General features: G+C 44.1%; 1 protein-coding gene across 4 annotated transcripts in view; it reads left to right on the top strand.

The window, feature by feature from the left end:
• Positions 1-13,753, top strand: part of LOC140389792 (sodium-driven chloride bicarbonate exchanger-like) — a 548,473-nt gene that overhangs the window by 382,338 nt on the left and 152,382 nt on the right. For all 4 annotated transcript variants that reach the window (XM_072474332.1, XM_072474325.1, XM_072474340.1 and 1 more), the window contains 4 exons: positions 4,034-4,134; positions 6,208-6,382; positions 9,386-9,519; positions 12,522-12,767. In XM_072474332.1, the coding sequence (XP_072330433.1) occupies positions 4,034-4,134; positions 6,208-6,382; positions 9,386-9,519; positions 12,522-12,767 (656 nt within the window). The remainder of the gene's footprint in view (positions 1-4,033; positions 4,135-6,207; positions 6,383-9,385; positions 9,520-12,521; positions 12,768-13,753) is intronic.

Below are 13,753 nucleotides of genomic sequence, written 5' to 3'. Positions count from 1 at the left end.
AGCCATCTGATTACCTTAAAACAATGAACACTGGTTCCATCATTAAATTGCTGCGAGGCAGCCATCAGGATCATGGGCTTAATGTTTTAGCTGGTTTCTAAACCAATGAGAAGGCATGAGAAATAAACTGAGAATGTATGGAGAAGGCAAGTGAATTAGTTTGGGTGAATTCCATTTTTAATCAGGTACAGAAATGGAAATAAGAGAGGGAAACAAAGCTTGGGTTAAGAGAAAAGGGAAAGAGAAGAGAGAAAAGGCAAGATAGAAATGTAACAATTTAAAATTTGACATTTTAAAAATCTTCAAAAATAATTAATTGACTGAAAGACGGAGACACCACACTTTTATAGCTCATTTTATGTACCAGATAGGTTTTGGGCAGTCGTCTACAATTATTAAGTGATTAAAAACATAATTATGCGATTAATTACTAGACTTGACTTTCTGTGGTGAGAACTGATGTGTAGACACAGCAAGATCTTGTAAAATATATTAGGGAGGGTAGGGCAAGATGCTGTTTGTCTAAAGAAACTGACGGAGCGGAACAAATCAACGAGCAGATTCTGGAGATTCATGGTTCCCAGTGTGACTCTTAATTCTAAATTTTCTGGCTGATTTGCTCATTAATAATGGTGTGCATTGTCCACATGCCATCATTTTTTCAGCATATTCTGGCTTGATATTTTTCCTACAACTACTCCTTGGAAGCTGGACTCTGAGCAATGTGCTGAGTGTAAAATCTCTCAGTTTGTATCAGGATGATTTTCTGAATGCAGAACTTGAAAACTATTTTCCCGTGCTGTCAGAGGATTCCTGAATTGATGTTTCTTCCACTTCATTTAAAAACCAAATTCGGAATTAATTTTTAAAAATGTAACTCGGGCAAACTTTCACTTTCAAAATATTCAAATTTAGTTCAACACTTCAGAAATACAGCCTCTGTGCCAGCACCTGCTATTTGCAATGTTTCCGCTTTGTGGCAATGTGGGAATGATCGGGATAATTGAGTATAATGTATAAATGTTGATGACATAAGCCATTACCATTCAGGTTTTTCCTCAAGTAAATGCTGTTTATCTGAGAAGTTCTGAGAATGTTCGTGATTTAAAGAACAGCCATTTACAATAAAATGTAAATAAATAAGCTGCTGAATAATTTTTAACAACATTTTTCAGACTAAGGGAAAAAAGAACCATCTCAAAGTGCTTTACAGTCAATGAAGCACTTTTTGGATTTTAGTCTCTGCTGTAAAGTAGGAAACATGGCAGCCAACACAAATGCTCAAAACAGCGATGTGATGAGGACCAGCCAATTTGTATTTTTGGTGATGTTGATTGGGGGATAAATATCGGGCAGGACACATGGAATAACTCCACTGCGCTGCTTCGAAATAGTGTTATGGGATCGTTTACATTCATCTGAGTAGGTAGATCAAGCTCCGGTTTAATGTTTCCTCTGAAAAGTGGCACATCCGACAGGGCAGAGGTCCTGCAGTACTTGAGCCCTGTACTCAAGCCCTGGAGTAGGACTTGAACCCAGAACCTAGGGATGAATTTGGGACCTATTAATAAAATTAAAATATGCCATTGGGATTGGAGTGTTGCATTAGCACAACCACCTAATTCATTTTTCCTGACTGCAATATACAACATGCAAATCACCTGTGTCCAATCTCATGAAGCACACTTGCTGCCACCAAGCTCCACTGGTGGTGTGGAGCCACACCAAATCAGGCTATAATGTACAATAAAAAAAATAAATCTTAGCTTCAAACTTGCTCACATTCTGTAATGAAACCACAAGTAATGCAGGAGTATAAGAGTAGGTTATCCAAACCTTCAGTTCTATTCCACCATTGGATTAGATTGCGGCTGGTCTGCTTCAACTCCATTTATCTGCCTTAAATCCACATATTTGATGCCTTTACCCAACAAAAATCTATCAGTCTAAATCTTGAAAATCTTAGTTAACCTATCAGTGGTCTCCCGGGAATTACCCAACCCGCAAACGAGAAATCACGCAGATGTTTCGTGCTCCTTTTTTAAAATGTGAAGCTGTCGCAATGACGTCTGAGGGTAAGTGAGGAGGCGAGTAGCCATTTCCATTTTCCGGCATGCAGCTCAGGACACTGGAGCTGCTGCCTGTGCTGGAGGAGGGGCAGAATGGGCGAGGGAGCAGGGTCGCCCTGGGCCGGTGGGATGAGGGGCTTTGCATCTGTGAGACCTTCAAGGCACCTTTAAATATTGTTGAGACCCATACAGAGGCAAGCTGCAGCCGGTCTGTCCCACTAAACACTTCCTTTAAAAAAAAAAATTTTCCAATTAAGGGGCAATTTAGCGTGGCCAATCCACCTACCCTGCCCATCTTTGGGTTGTGAGGGTGAAACCCATGCAGATACAGGGAGAATGTGCAAAATCCACACGGACGGTGACCCGGGCCTCGGATCGAATGCGGATACTCGGCGCCGTAAGACAGCAGTGCTAACCACTGCGCCACCGTGCCGCCCCATCACCAAACACTTCCAGGACAGAGCACGACTGTGGCTTCAATGCTGAAATTCAATTTCACTCCCTTTGACTGTGAACAGTCACTAGCTTTACAGCTGAAGGCTATTGCCAATGACAAATTAATAAATTCTTTATTTGGCTTACATTAACACTTCAATGAAGTTACTGTGAAAATCTCCTAGTTGCCATAGTCAGTCACCTGTTCAGATACACTGAGTGAGAATTCAAAATTTCCAATTCACCTAACAAGCACATCTTTTGGGACTTGTGGTAGGAAGCTGGAGCGCCCAGAGGAAACCCACGCAGACACGGGGAGAACATGCAGACTCCGCACGACAGTGACCCAAGCTGGGCATCGAACCCGGGTCCCTGGCGCTGTGAAGCAACAGTTCTAACCAATGTGCTACTGTGCCGCTCTTGCTCGCCGGAGCTCCTCAGTGCAGGGAGAGATTGGGACCCCTGACGCGATCCCCAGAGCCCCAATTCACCAGTAAGGCGGTCCTCAGGCCCCTCTGCCCCCCCCCCCTCCACAACCCCCCCGCAATCGTGCAGTTCCCCCCCAGGTCCGATATGCAGTGTTGGAAATATGCCAGCGTGGCACCTTGGCAGTTCCCCTCCCAGCTGGCAGTGCCCCATTGGGAGTGCCAGGCAGGCACCCAGGTGGCACTATTAGTGTGCCAGTCTGGCTATGCCAAGGCACCCAGGTGGTACCAGCAGTGTCAGGGTGCCACCCTGCCTAGAGGACAAGCACCTGTTGGCCTCTGATTCCCTGGGAGACCCTCACAAGTGCCGTTCCGTCTGTTCACAGTTTGTGGAGACCAGCACTGAAAGGCACTTCTGAGATCTCCAAGGTGAAAGGGTTGGATCCCAATGCCTTGGATGGATCGTGGGAATTTGCCAAAAAGTGATCCTGGCACAATGGGCGGGATTGACGTCACAACATCTCGTGCGATTGCGCTAGATCTCGCGAGGCGTGGTGAGCCGGTTAGATCCCAGAAGTGGAATCTCCCAACATCTACCGGTCACATTGCACCATGCCGCGCTGCCTTTCGGGTGTAATGCGGCCGGTAGATCGCACCCCAGGTTCTTCTGTAGAAAAAACATTCTCACCTTCATTCTCCCATGATTAACAAATATGATCTGGGGAAATAGACCTCTGCACACATTTGCAGAGCTCCCCCTGCTGGGCAGTGTGTGTCAAGGACAGGAATGGCTTTGTCTTTGTCTTGCCAGCTGTATTTTGCATTCTACAGTTATCGGTTTCTGGTGGCTCGTATGCAGTTGCAATGTTCATCACAAACACAAATTGATAGATTGTGAGTCTAACGTTGACTGATGAATTTAACATACTAATATTTTCATTTCTTTATGTACTCTTTACCAGATGGATTAATGCTTCTGTAAAAATAGTGTGCACAGAAATATTAGCTTTTGACATTTTTATACCAACTTCTTCGATTAGAAGTTCAACCTTGGGACCTTGAATTTCTGTATTTTGCTGCTATTTTCTCTTGTAACTTACGCAGGAAAAAAGAAAAACTCCAGGAATTCCAAATGGAACCACAGCTCATGGGGACCCTGATCCATTTGAAGGACATAGTGGACCTGAGTTACAGAGAACAGGAAGGTTGGTGAAGGCAACATTCATGTTAAGACAACTGTGCTTTATGTTATGCAATCCAAAAAATATTAGGGTTTCTTAATAGTTGCTCAATTGAAAGGTAATATACGATTATGCTCGTCTTTGTCCATTGGGTGGAATTCTGCACTCTGTGCACAGAGTGCTGGCTGGGGCGAGAAAACAGGCATGTAGCTCTCCACACCAACATAGACATTGGGCTTCCCCCCTCCCCACCCCCCAGAAGGGCACCGGGCAACCTCATCTCTCCACTTAACGGACCCACCCCCCCCAAAAGAGGCTCCAGCAGGGCATCCCTGCACTTCCCCCAACAGGTTGACGGTACCAAGGGGCAGTGTCAGGGCACTGCCTGGGCGTGTCCCTCTCCTCACAGGGGCTATATTTAGCTTTGCGCCCCTGGCGGGTTCCTCTCGACTGCTTTCTGTTTTTCGATACCTAATGTAAACCTCCTTGCCTCATAGGTGTCATTGGCGCAGGACAGAGGAAATCCAAAAATGAGATATTGCAAGATTTTTCCAACTAGTGTGATTTTGGGCTCGCATACAGGGCACCTGTTCTGTGCCTCCCCCAGGTGGTCATTTTACACACTTTCAATTGCACGAGGAACCATAGCTGAGCCTAACCCCATCCTCGATGAATGTGCTTTGTGGCAGTGTCACTTGATAACAATCAAGAGTTGGAACCCTGTTTAAATTTAGTCTTTCGAATGCCGAGAGTTTTGGCTGAGATCAGCAAACTCAGCACAAACTGCAAATTAACCTTAAGATTATCTTGGTCTGAAGGGCTGAGCTGGTCTCTACCTCAACCAATTGAAGCACCGGAAGGACAAAAAACATTTCCAAACATCTGAAATAGGAGCAGAGTATATAATTTGGCCCCTCGAGCTTGTTCCACCATTCAATTGGATCATGGTTGATCTGATTAAGGCCTCATGCCTCTTGTCCACCTCTCTCCGATACCCTTTGACTTCCATAGAATCATAGGCTCCCTACAGTACAGAAGGAGGCCATTTGGCCCATAGAGTTTGAACTGACTCTCTGAAAGAACACCCTACCTAGGCCCTCTCTCCCACCCTTTCTCCATAACCCCACCTAACCTTTTGTACACTAAGAGGCAATTTAGCATGGCTAATCCACCAAACCTGCACATCTTTGGCCTGTGGGAGGAAACCAGAGCACCCGGAGAAAACCCACACACAGATAGGGAGAATGTTCAAACTCCACACAGTCAATAAAGGCTAGAATTGAGCCCACTCCTTGGTGCTGTGAAGCAGGAGTGCGAACCACTGTCTCTTGTTAGTCCAGAATCCATCCACCTTAAAAATATTGAATGACCCCGGCTCCACCATTCTTTGGGGAATACCCCACAGACTCGTGACCGCCGGCAAGAAATACATTCTCCTCACCCCCATCTTAAATGGGAGACACCCTTATTTTTAAACTGTGCCCCCTAGTTCTGGTCTCTCTTACAAGCGGAAACATCCTTTCAGCATTCACTCTCTCAAGCCTCCTCAGGGTGTCGTATGTTTCAATGAGGTCACCTCTCATTCGTTAAAACTTTTTTTGTATACAGGCCCAGCCTGTCCAACATTTGTTCATAGGATAACCACCACCCCCACACCCCTTCCCAGGAATCAGTTGAGTGAACATTCTAATGCAATATTGTATTTTCTTAAATGGGCAGACCAAAACTATGCACATTACTCGAGAGATGTGGTCACCACTGCAGCGAATTCCTTCCATGTAATTGAAAACAAAAGTCCGTGAATCCTGGAAATCTGAAATTAAAACACTTCCAAAAGTGCTGGAAATCCTTAGCTCCAGAAGTATCTGTGGAGAGAGAAACAGAGTTAATGTTTTGAGTGAAATATGACCTTCAGAGGAGTCTCTCTCTCCATAGATCCTGCCGGACACGTTGAGTATTTCCAGCAGTTTATGTTTACCATTTGGTCATAGTGCTTCATATTTATAAATCAGTAAAAGCTATCCTGTGTAAATGAATAATTGTCATTTAGAGTTTTAAAGCCATATGTTTTCTATTTTTTGCTTTTCCAAAAAACAGGATATTTGGTGGATTATGTGAAGATATCAAAAGAAAAATCCCATATTTCTGCAGTGACTTTAGGGATGCAGTCAACTTGCAATGTGTAGCATCCTTTCTATTCCTCTACTGTGCCTGTATGTCTCCTGTTATCACATTTGGTGGGCTACTTGGAGAAGCTACAGAAGGTTGCATCGTAAGATTAATAATTTTATTTTCTGGTAAAATAATGCACTGTTGAAAATTTCCTTTTTTTACTTTGCTTATTCAGAGAATAGTATTTGTGATCCGTAAAAGATAAAAAGTTGCTCTATTGTTGTTCAAACAATGGAAAGGCAATATAAGAATGTACAAGGCTGTGCACATTTTTCTTTTGCGTGCACTGTTTAATTTTCCATGGTTAATTACTGACCAGTTTAATAATTTACCATCAATATCTATTGTTACCATCTTGGTTGCAAGATGTTTAAGAACCTGGGGAGCGATTCTCCGACCCCCCACCGGGTCGGAGAATCGCCGGGGGCTGGCGTGAATCCCGCTCCCTCCGTGTCCCAAATTCTCCGCCACCAGAGATTCGGCGGGGGCTTCAAGAGAGTTCTGTGCCTCTCTGGCATGCTTGTTTGCTTTGTTTGAGGCCTGTGTTTTACCATTTTGCTGCTGGCAGTTTTCTGTGACTTTTTTAGACTCTGAACTCGCCTCAGCTTTAAGAGTTCTCCCTCTCTCTCTCTCTTTTTTTCTCTCTCTCTCTCTCTCTCTCTCTTAAAATCAAGACCATAGTATAGCAAACAAGGGTAGAAGTTCTCACTAAAGAGCGGGAAGTGTTTCAAAAACAATTGGCAGAAGTGCAATTGCAGAGCGTGTGCTGGAAGGATAGCACAGACGAATTATACTCTGCCAAGGAAAAACTGATCAGTGCATGGAACCACTTGAGGTATAGCAGCAAACCGATATTTGAGCTGATATACGTCATCCATAACAGGCCATTCTCTTTCTTGAGCAGGTTTGCCTCATAGCCCTGATTTGAATAATTTTACTATTTGAATCCATTTTATAAAAAACTGAACTTTTGTCAATAAACATCTCTTTAATCGTATAGCATGTAACATTCTAAAATCTTGGTTGCATTTTTCTGAATTATTCAGCTTTCAGTTTTATTGAAACAGAATCAGGACAATTAATTAATTTATCCTTCACATACCTTATGATAGGCCCATCATACTTTGGTGAATCACTGGGAGTTATTGAAGTAAAACAATAAGTGCTTGAATTGCACAGTAAACCAGTCAGCATATGTGGAGAGAACAGAGAGCAAATTATGTTTTGGGTGCAGAATATGAGTTTCACCTTTAAAGTTAAAGGGGTGGATTCCCCATTTGGGATTCTCTGGGCTGGATTCACCATTTTGGAGACTAGGTGCTGACGCTGGCGTGGGAACTCTGGCGCTTTACGGTGGCAGAATCGGCACCGAGCCCTCACCGATCCTGCAACCGGTGAGGGGCTAGCAGCCACGCCGATTAAAACCCCCGGCTCCCACGTTATAAATGCCCGGAGAATGGCCGGTTCCGTGGTAGCGCATGCGCACGGTGGCGACCTGCAGCGGTTACGCCGCAAAACATGGTGGCAGCCGTGCGCAGACCCGACCTGCCAAATAGTGCCCCATATGGCCTCCCCCACCAGTACCCCCAGCCCTCATGGAAGTCTCCCCGGCCAGCAGCACGGCTCCCGGCCAACTGTGGCGGTGCTGGACACAGTCTGCAGCCGCCACTCTGGGTTCCCAACCGCTGAGACCACATGTTCCCCGCGCGGTCGGGAACCCGGCCCATCGGGGGAGGGCCTTCAGGTGATGCGTCAATGCCATTCCAACGGCGTGCGCCGCATGACCCGTTGAGGGGCCTGAAGATAGAAAGCCGGCGTCAAACCGGCTCCGTCCCCGATTTTGGCGTCGGAAGGGATTCTCCACCCATCGCCGATTATGATATCGGCGTCGGGGAACGGTGAATCCCGCCTGTTGTTCTCCTACTGGAGCTTAATTGCACCAGTTTTACGATCCCCTTGTGTAAAACGCGTGGCAATTCCATATCCCTTGCCATGTAAATTTATGCATTGCACAAAATTCGAGGGATTCCCAGGGAAGCCTGCTTTTGGGCCATCATCTTGAATGTGCGGTCCGATAGCGAGGTCCCACAACCGGCCACACTCCCCCTCCCCACCCCCGCCATGCACTGCAAATTGGCCTTGACACCACTGTTATGGGCCAGTGTTTAAAAACTCCAAAGTATATTGTGGAGTTCACCTGACCTTTAACTTTTTGTTGAATTTGGCTAGGATGAGCACAAGAACCTTCCTTTCAGGTGTTATTCAACGGGCTTCTTAAGTGCTTTTAATCAAAAAAACAAGCTTTATTCTAGGAATTTTGTTAACATTTGTATAAACACACAGAGCAAGAAGTGTTATCAATTACAAACATAAAGACCCCACACAGTTACAGTAATATATGTATAACCCTTAATGAATTCCCCCTTAACTGTTCCAATTCAATAACAAAATACATGTAAACTAGAAACCCCTTCTCAAAGGTGTGGCCCAGAACACTGTATTCTCACTTGACCAAGACTGTTGTTATTGATACTTCATTCCACTTTTCAACCAGCAGATTTTAATTCCTTCCAGAAAGCAATAATCTCTTTTAGGTTACCAAGCAGTCTGGAATAGCTTTTAAAAGGAAGATAGAGAAAGGCACTTCTTTCATTCTGTGTAGTTCAAACCAGTCCAAAAACTCAAAGTGAAAGTAAAACTCAGTCACAGCTCAGCTCCAGCCACATAAATGACATCACTGAAGCCATGAGATAAGACAAAAACCTTTCTTAAAGAGACACTCACATGACATCACCACCCCTCCTTCCCCCAGCCGCAAATCATCCCCAACCCCACAGTAGCCCCTCCATGCCTGGATGTCCCCTCCTACCCCCATGTACGGGGTGACTTGACCCCCCCCCCCAAGAGACCCCCATTATAGAAGGAACCCCCATGGCCCCCGTTATAGGGGACACCCCCCACCCTCCAGTTTGTGACAGATGCTGTCAGACCTGAAGAGACTGTCCAATATTTTCTGTTTTTATTTCAGATTCCAGCATCCACAGTAATTTGCTTTTACTTCAATATTGATCTGTACTAAAAATAACTTCTTTTGTTTTTACAGAGTGCAATTGAATCTCTGTTTGGAGCATCAATGACAGGCATAGCATATTCACTGTTTGCAGGGCAACCACTAACGATTCTAGGAAGCACAGGACCAGTCTTAGTGTTTGAAAAGATACTGTTTAAATTCTGCAAGTAAGTATTTCAATTGCTCAGTTCCATTTTTGACACAGAATGATACTTGTCCAAATTTTCTCATTTTTGATTAAGAGGGGGTAATGCATGATCCATCCCTTCACCTGACAGTTCAACAATGCGCGGAATGCTAGCAGCATAGTGTATATAATTGTCCTTCCTTATGTGTAACCTTTAATACCATGTGCAGACGGCAACCATTTGAAGTGACATTTCATTAATACATTTTTTCAAAGCGTATTTAAAAATAGCTGAGTCTCTTTTGTGGAACATAAAAGTCCCCAGGAATTGTATTGGTGTGTATGTACATAGCTGTAAGGATGTTGTCAGTATGTAAATGCATTGCCTAGTACTGAGTCCCCCCTGAGCAAGAAGGTCTTGGTCCAATTTATGGCTTATGCTGATTTATAACTGATCTACACCATGCCAGCATCTATTTTATGATAGCTATGCTGCCAAACAAAATGCCATTGATCTAACCATTGGGGTGCTTAAGCAATGCTTCCATTGCCTGGATGGGTCTGAAGGAGCCCTGCAGTACTTGGCAAAACACAGGACAAGACCTGCTGCCACCTGAACACATTAACCTGCATGAGGGCATGACCCTTACCACCTGGTAAATGGCGAGCAGCAGAGAAGGAGGAGGAGAGGGACGAAGGGTGGATGCAAGCAGCACATCTCCTTTCTGGCTGACCTATCTGCGGTAAGCTCATCTGACTGTAGTATCAGTGAGCACAGCCACAACTCCTCATTCAAAAACACTGCCACACCTTCCCTCTGCTACGGATCCTTACAGTGTTCCCTTGGCCACGATATTGAAATAAAAACCACCACAGCCGTACATTCCAAATAAATTTTATCAATCAAAAAAGTCAGCTATACCATACAGAAGTTAAGTAATCATCCTTGCTTTTTGGAGTGCCTTTCTCTGTCCTAGTGTCCCTTCACAGTGCTACCACAGCAGAGGTTGCTGACTTTCAGTGAGGAGACGACAGGTGGCCTTGCGGTCATCCTTGTGTAAGTCTATCACGCCGGTGAAGAGTGCCATTTTTTGAAAGGCATAGTCTGAGCGGACAGGCTGAAAGGCATCAACAAGGACACTGGCAAAGTGGCAGTGCTGTTATCCTGAGAGGTGAATGTAGGTTCATGCTCCACAGTGCCACTGCTTCTTTTGCAATGTGGCACCTCAGAAAACCGAATAATCTGTCGTCAGATAGATTGCTAAACTGCGGTGAGACCCTGCAAGCTTATTTGAGTGCTGGTATCTACAGCCATGACAACATTAGCCTGAGTAATTTTTATTTGCATTGCCTAAAAACTGCTGTGGGAGGAGGTTGTGGCACAGTGGTATTGTCACTTGACCATCAATCCAGAATGCTAGGGTAATGCTCTGGGGACCTAGGTTTGAACCCCACCACAGCAGATGATGGAATTGAATAAAACAATTACATTTTTAAAAAAATGATGTCCAGTGATGAACATGAAAAGCCGTTGCCAATTATCGTAAAAACCCAACTGGTTCACTGATGTCCTTTAGGGAAAGAAATATGCTGTCCCTATATGGTCTGGCAGATACACGATTAAATTGCCCCCTAATTGGAAAAAAATAATTGGGTACTCTAAATTTATTTAACAAAAATTAATATTGACAATTCCTTCACCAGTTCTGTACTGTTGTGTGATGAAACGTAAATTTGAGTTATGAAAGTCAATGGATGGAGTTTATTGATTTTTTTTGTCAAAGTGTCAACTCGGGTGCAAGAAATGAAGGGTAGCCAGCCAGATGTACTGCCTGCTCTTCAAGCTGAATTTTTAGACACTCTTGTCAAAACAATTTAAGGGGGTGGGTCCCACAACATCACACCAGTGGGGCATGCTCCGAATGAGCCCATCACGGCAGAAACTTTGACTCCTGGGGACTGTACTGTCCTGAGTGCCACTGGCAGGTTCTGATCAGCAGGTGCACATCGTAGGATACATCGTAGGAGGCCTGTCATGATTCCGATAGGCATGAATGAACAATTTAATATGGGGCAACTTGTGGTGAATGTATAATTACTGATAATTCACCAGTGCACTGTGTTATGTTATTAACCCTGTGGGCTCTACCTATGGGCCATTGTGTGGCTTCACCCACAGGGGATATGTTGGGGCATGTACAGGCTCCGCCCATGGCTCCACCTCCTTTACAGGAAGTATAAGAGCTGCTGACCTGCGGGGCCGCCTTCAGTGTTGTACCGGTCACAGGCAGGCTCAGTTCTAAGCTGATTAAAACCACGGTTTACTTCTCCACGTGTCTTCGAGTGAATTGATGGTTGCATCATGACTCTCAGGTGTAAAGTCCCGTTATGAATACTTACTCAGATGCAAAAGGGAATCGTGATATTTAAAGTCCGGATTACCATTACATCATTGACAGGTTGCGGGGACAATCGAGTGGAGAAATCCGACCAACGTTTTGTGACTTCTGCTCGTTTCCCTGGTCCCCTCTGCTCTTCCTGGCTTCAAAAATGGGTGCGGAAAATCCCCCACTAACTTAAAGAAACTGTCCTCTATTAAATGAGGAGAGCATAATATTGTTGATCATTTCGAAGTCAATGTAGTTTTTAAAATGTTTTATTAATGCAGGAACATTTCATTGAAAGTACAATAGGATACTATTTAGATGATCAGTGTTTATCTAAACTGAATGGTTAACTAAACTTGTAGGATTCAGAGCAGACTACCAACAGAATTGCTAATTTACCAATTAAAGCTGTCCTTTGTGGACTACGTGACAGATTTAGTTTACTATATTTAGTCATGTTTATAATTTTGTCTCAATGCAATGTCTCAGGAATATAACTGAAAAATCCTATAAAAAGGACATTTTTGAATATCTTACATTCGAGAATGCAGAGAATACCAAATAGTGTTTAGAGTTTTGATTGTTATGTGTAGCTTTTGTAGCTACATGTCTGTTAATAACATATATTTTTTGTTGATATTTTTATTTATCACAGAGATTATGGTTTATCCTACCTTTCTCTGAGAACCTGTATCGGACTTTGGACAGCTTTTCTTTGCCTGGTTCTCGTTGCTACAGATGCAAGTTCGTTGGTCTGCTACATTACCCGCTTCACTGAGGAAGCATTTGCTTCCCTTATTTGTATAATTTTCATTTATGAGGCACTGGAAAAGCTGTATCACCTTGGTGAGACATACCCTATCAATATGTACAATCACCTGGAACAGCTGACCCACTATTCGTAAGTATATGAACCATTCTGTCTTTACAATTCAGATATAACGTCAGTGTTACGTTGGAGATATGGAATGCAAATGCATTCAACGTTGTAAGAATTAAGCCTTTAATTCTCGTATTTTTTGTTCCAATCCTTTCACCAACAAAATCAAGTTTTAACTAAAATAATTAACTCAATTTTGATTTTCAGTGCTGCCTTAGTTTTTAAAAAATATATCTTTATTGAACTTAACATTTTATATCCCAAAATTAAAAAAACAACAACCAACAACTGCAACAATCCCCCCTTTAATGAAAACATAACCCAAACCACCCACTCACACCCCTCCCCATGCCCACTAATAATTAACAATTACCAATTCCTTAATGTGCAATATGAACGGATGCCATCTACTTTAAACCAGTCAATCGACTCCCTCACAGTGAATCTGATCTTCTTGAGGTACAGAAACTTCATCAAAGTCACCTAGCCATACCGAGGCACTACTTGACATCGCCTGCCTCCAACTCAGCAGAATCCGCTGCTGCCAAGCAATCAACGAGGCAAAGCCAGGGCATCCACCCCTGCAGCCATCCTTAATTCCAGCTGGTCTGACACCCCAAATACTAATGCACAGGGCTCTAAATCAACATTCAGGATTACCAATATGATGCAGAACCCCCCCCCCCCCCCACACAAAACCCCCCCACCAATTTGGGACAGGACCAGAACATGTACATGTGGTTCGCAGGCCCTCTCAAACACCACTTGCACCTACAACCACTGCAAATAATTGACTCACCCTAGTCTTGGTGAGATGTGCCCTAAACACCATCTTGAGCTCGATCAAGCTCAATCTCACACAGGATGACGTGGCATTCACTCTGCGAAGGGACTCACTCCACACCTCCTCCTCCATGATGGGGCCCAGCTGCTCCTCCCACCTGGCCTTCACCTCACACTGAAACCTCCCCTTCCCACAAGATCTATCCATATATCCCGGACGTGCT

The sequence above is a fragment of the Scyliorhinus torazame genome, chromosome 2 (assembly GCF_047496885.1).
Source record: "Scyliorhinus torazame isolate Kashiwa2021f chromosome 2, sScyTor2.1, whole genome shotgun sequence".
Classification (NCBI taxonomy): Eukaryota; Metazoa; Chordata; class Chondrichthyes; order Carcharhiniformes; family Scyliorhinidae; genus Scyliorhinus; species Scyliorhinus torazame.
Note: the sequence above shows the minus strand (reverse complement) of the source record. Positions and strands in the feature narration are given on the sequence as shown.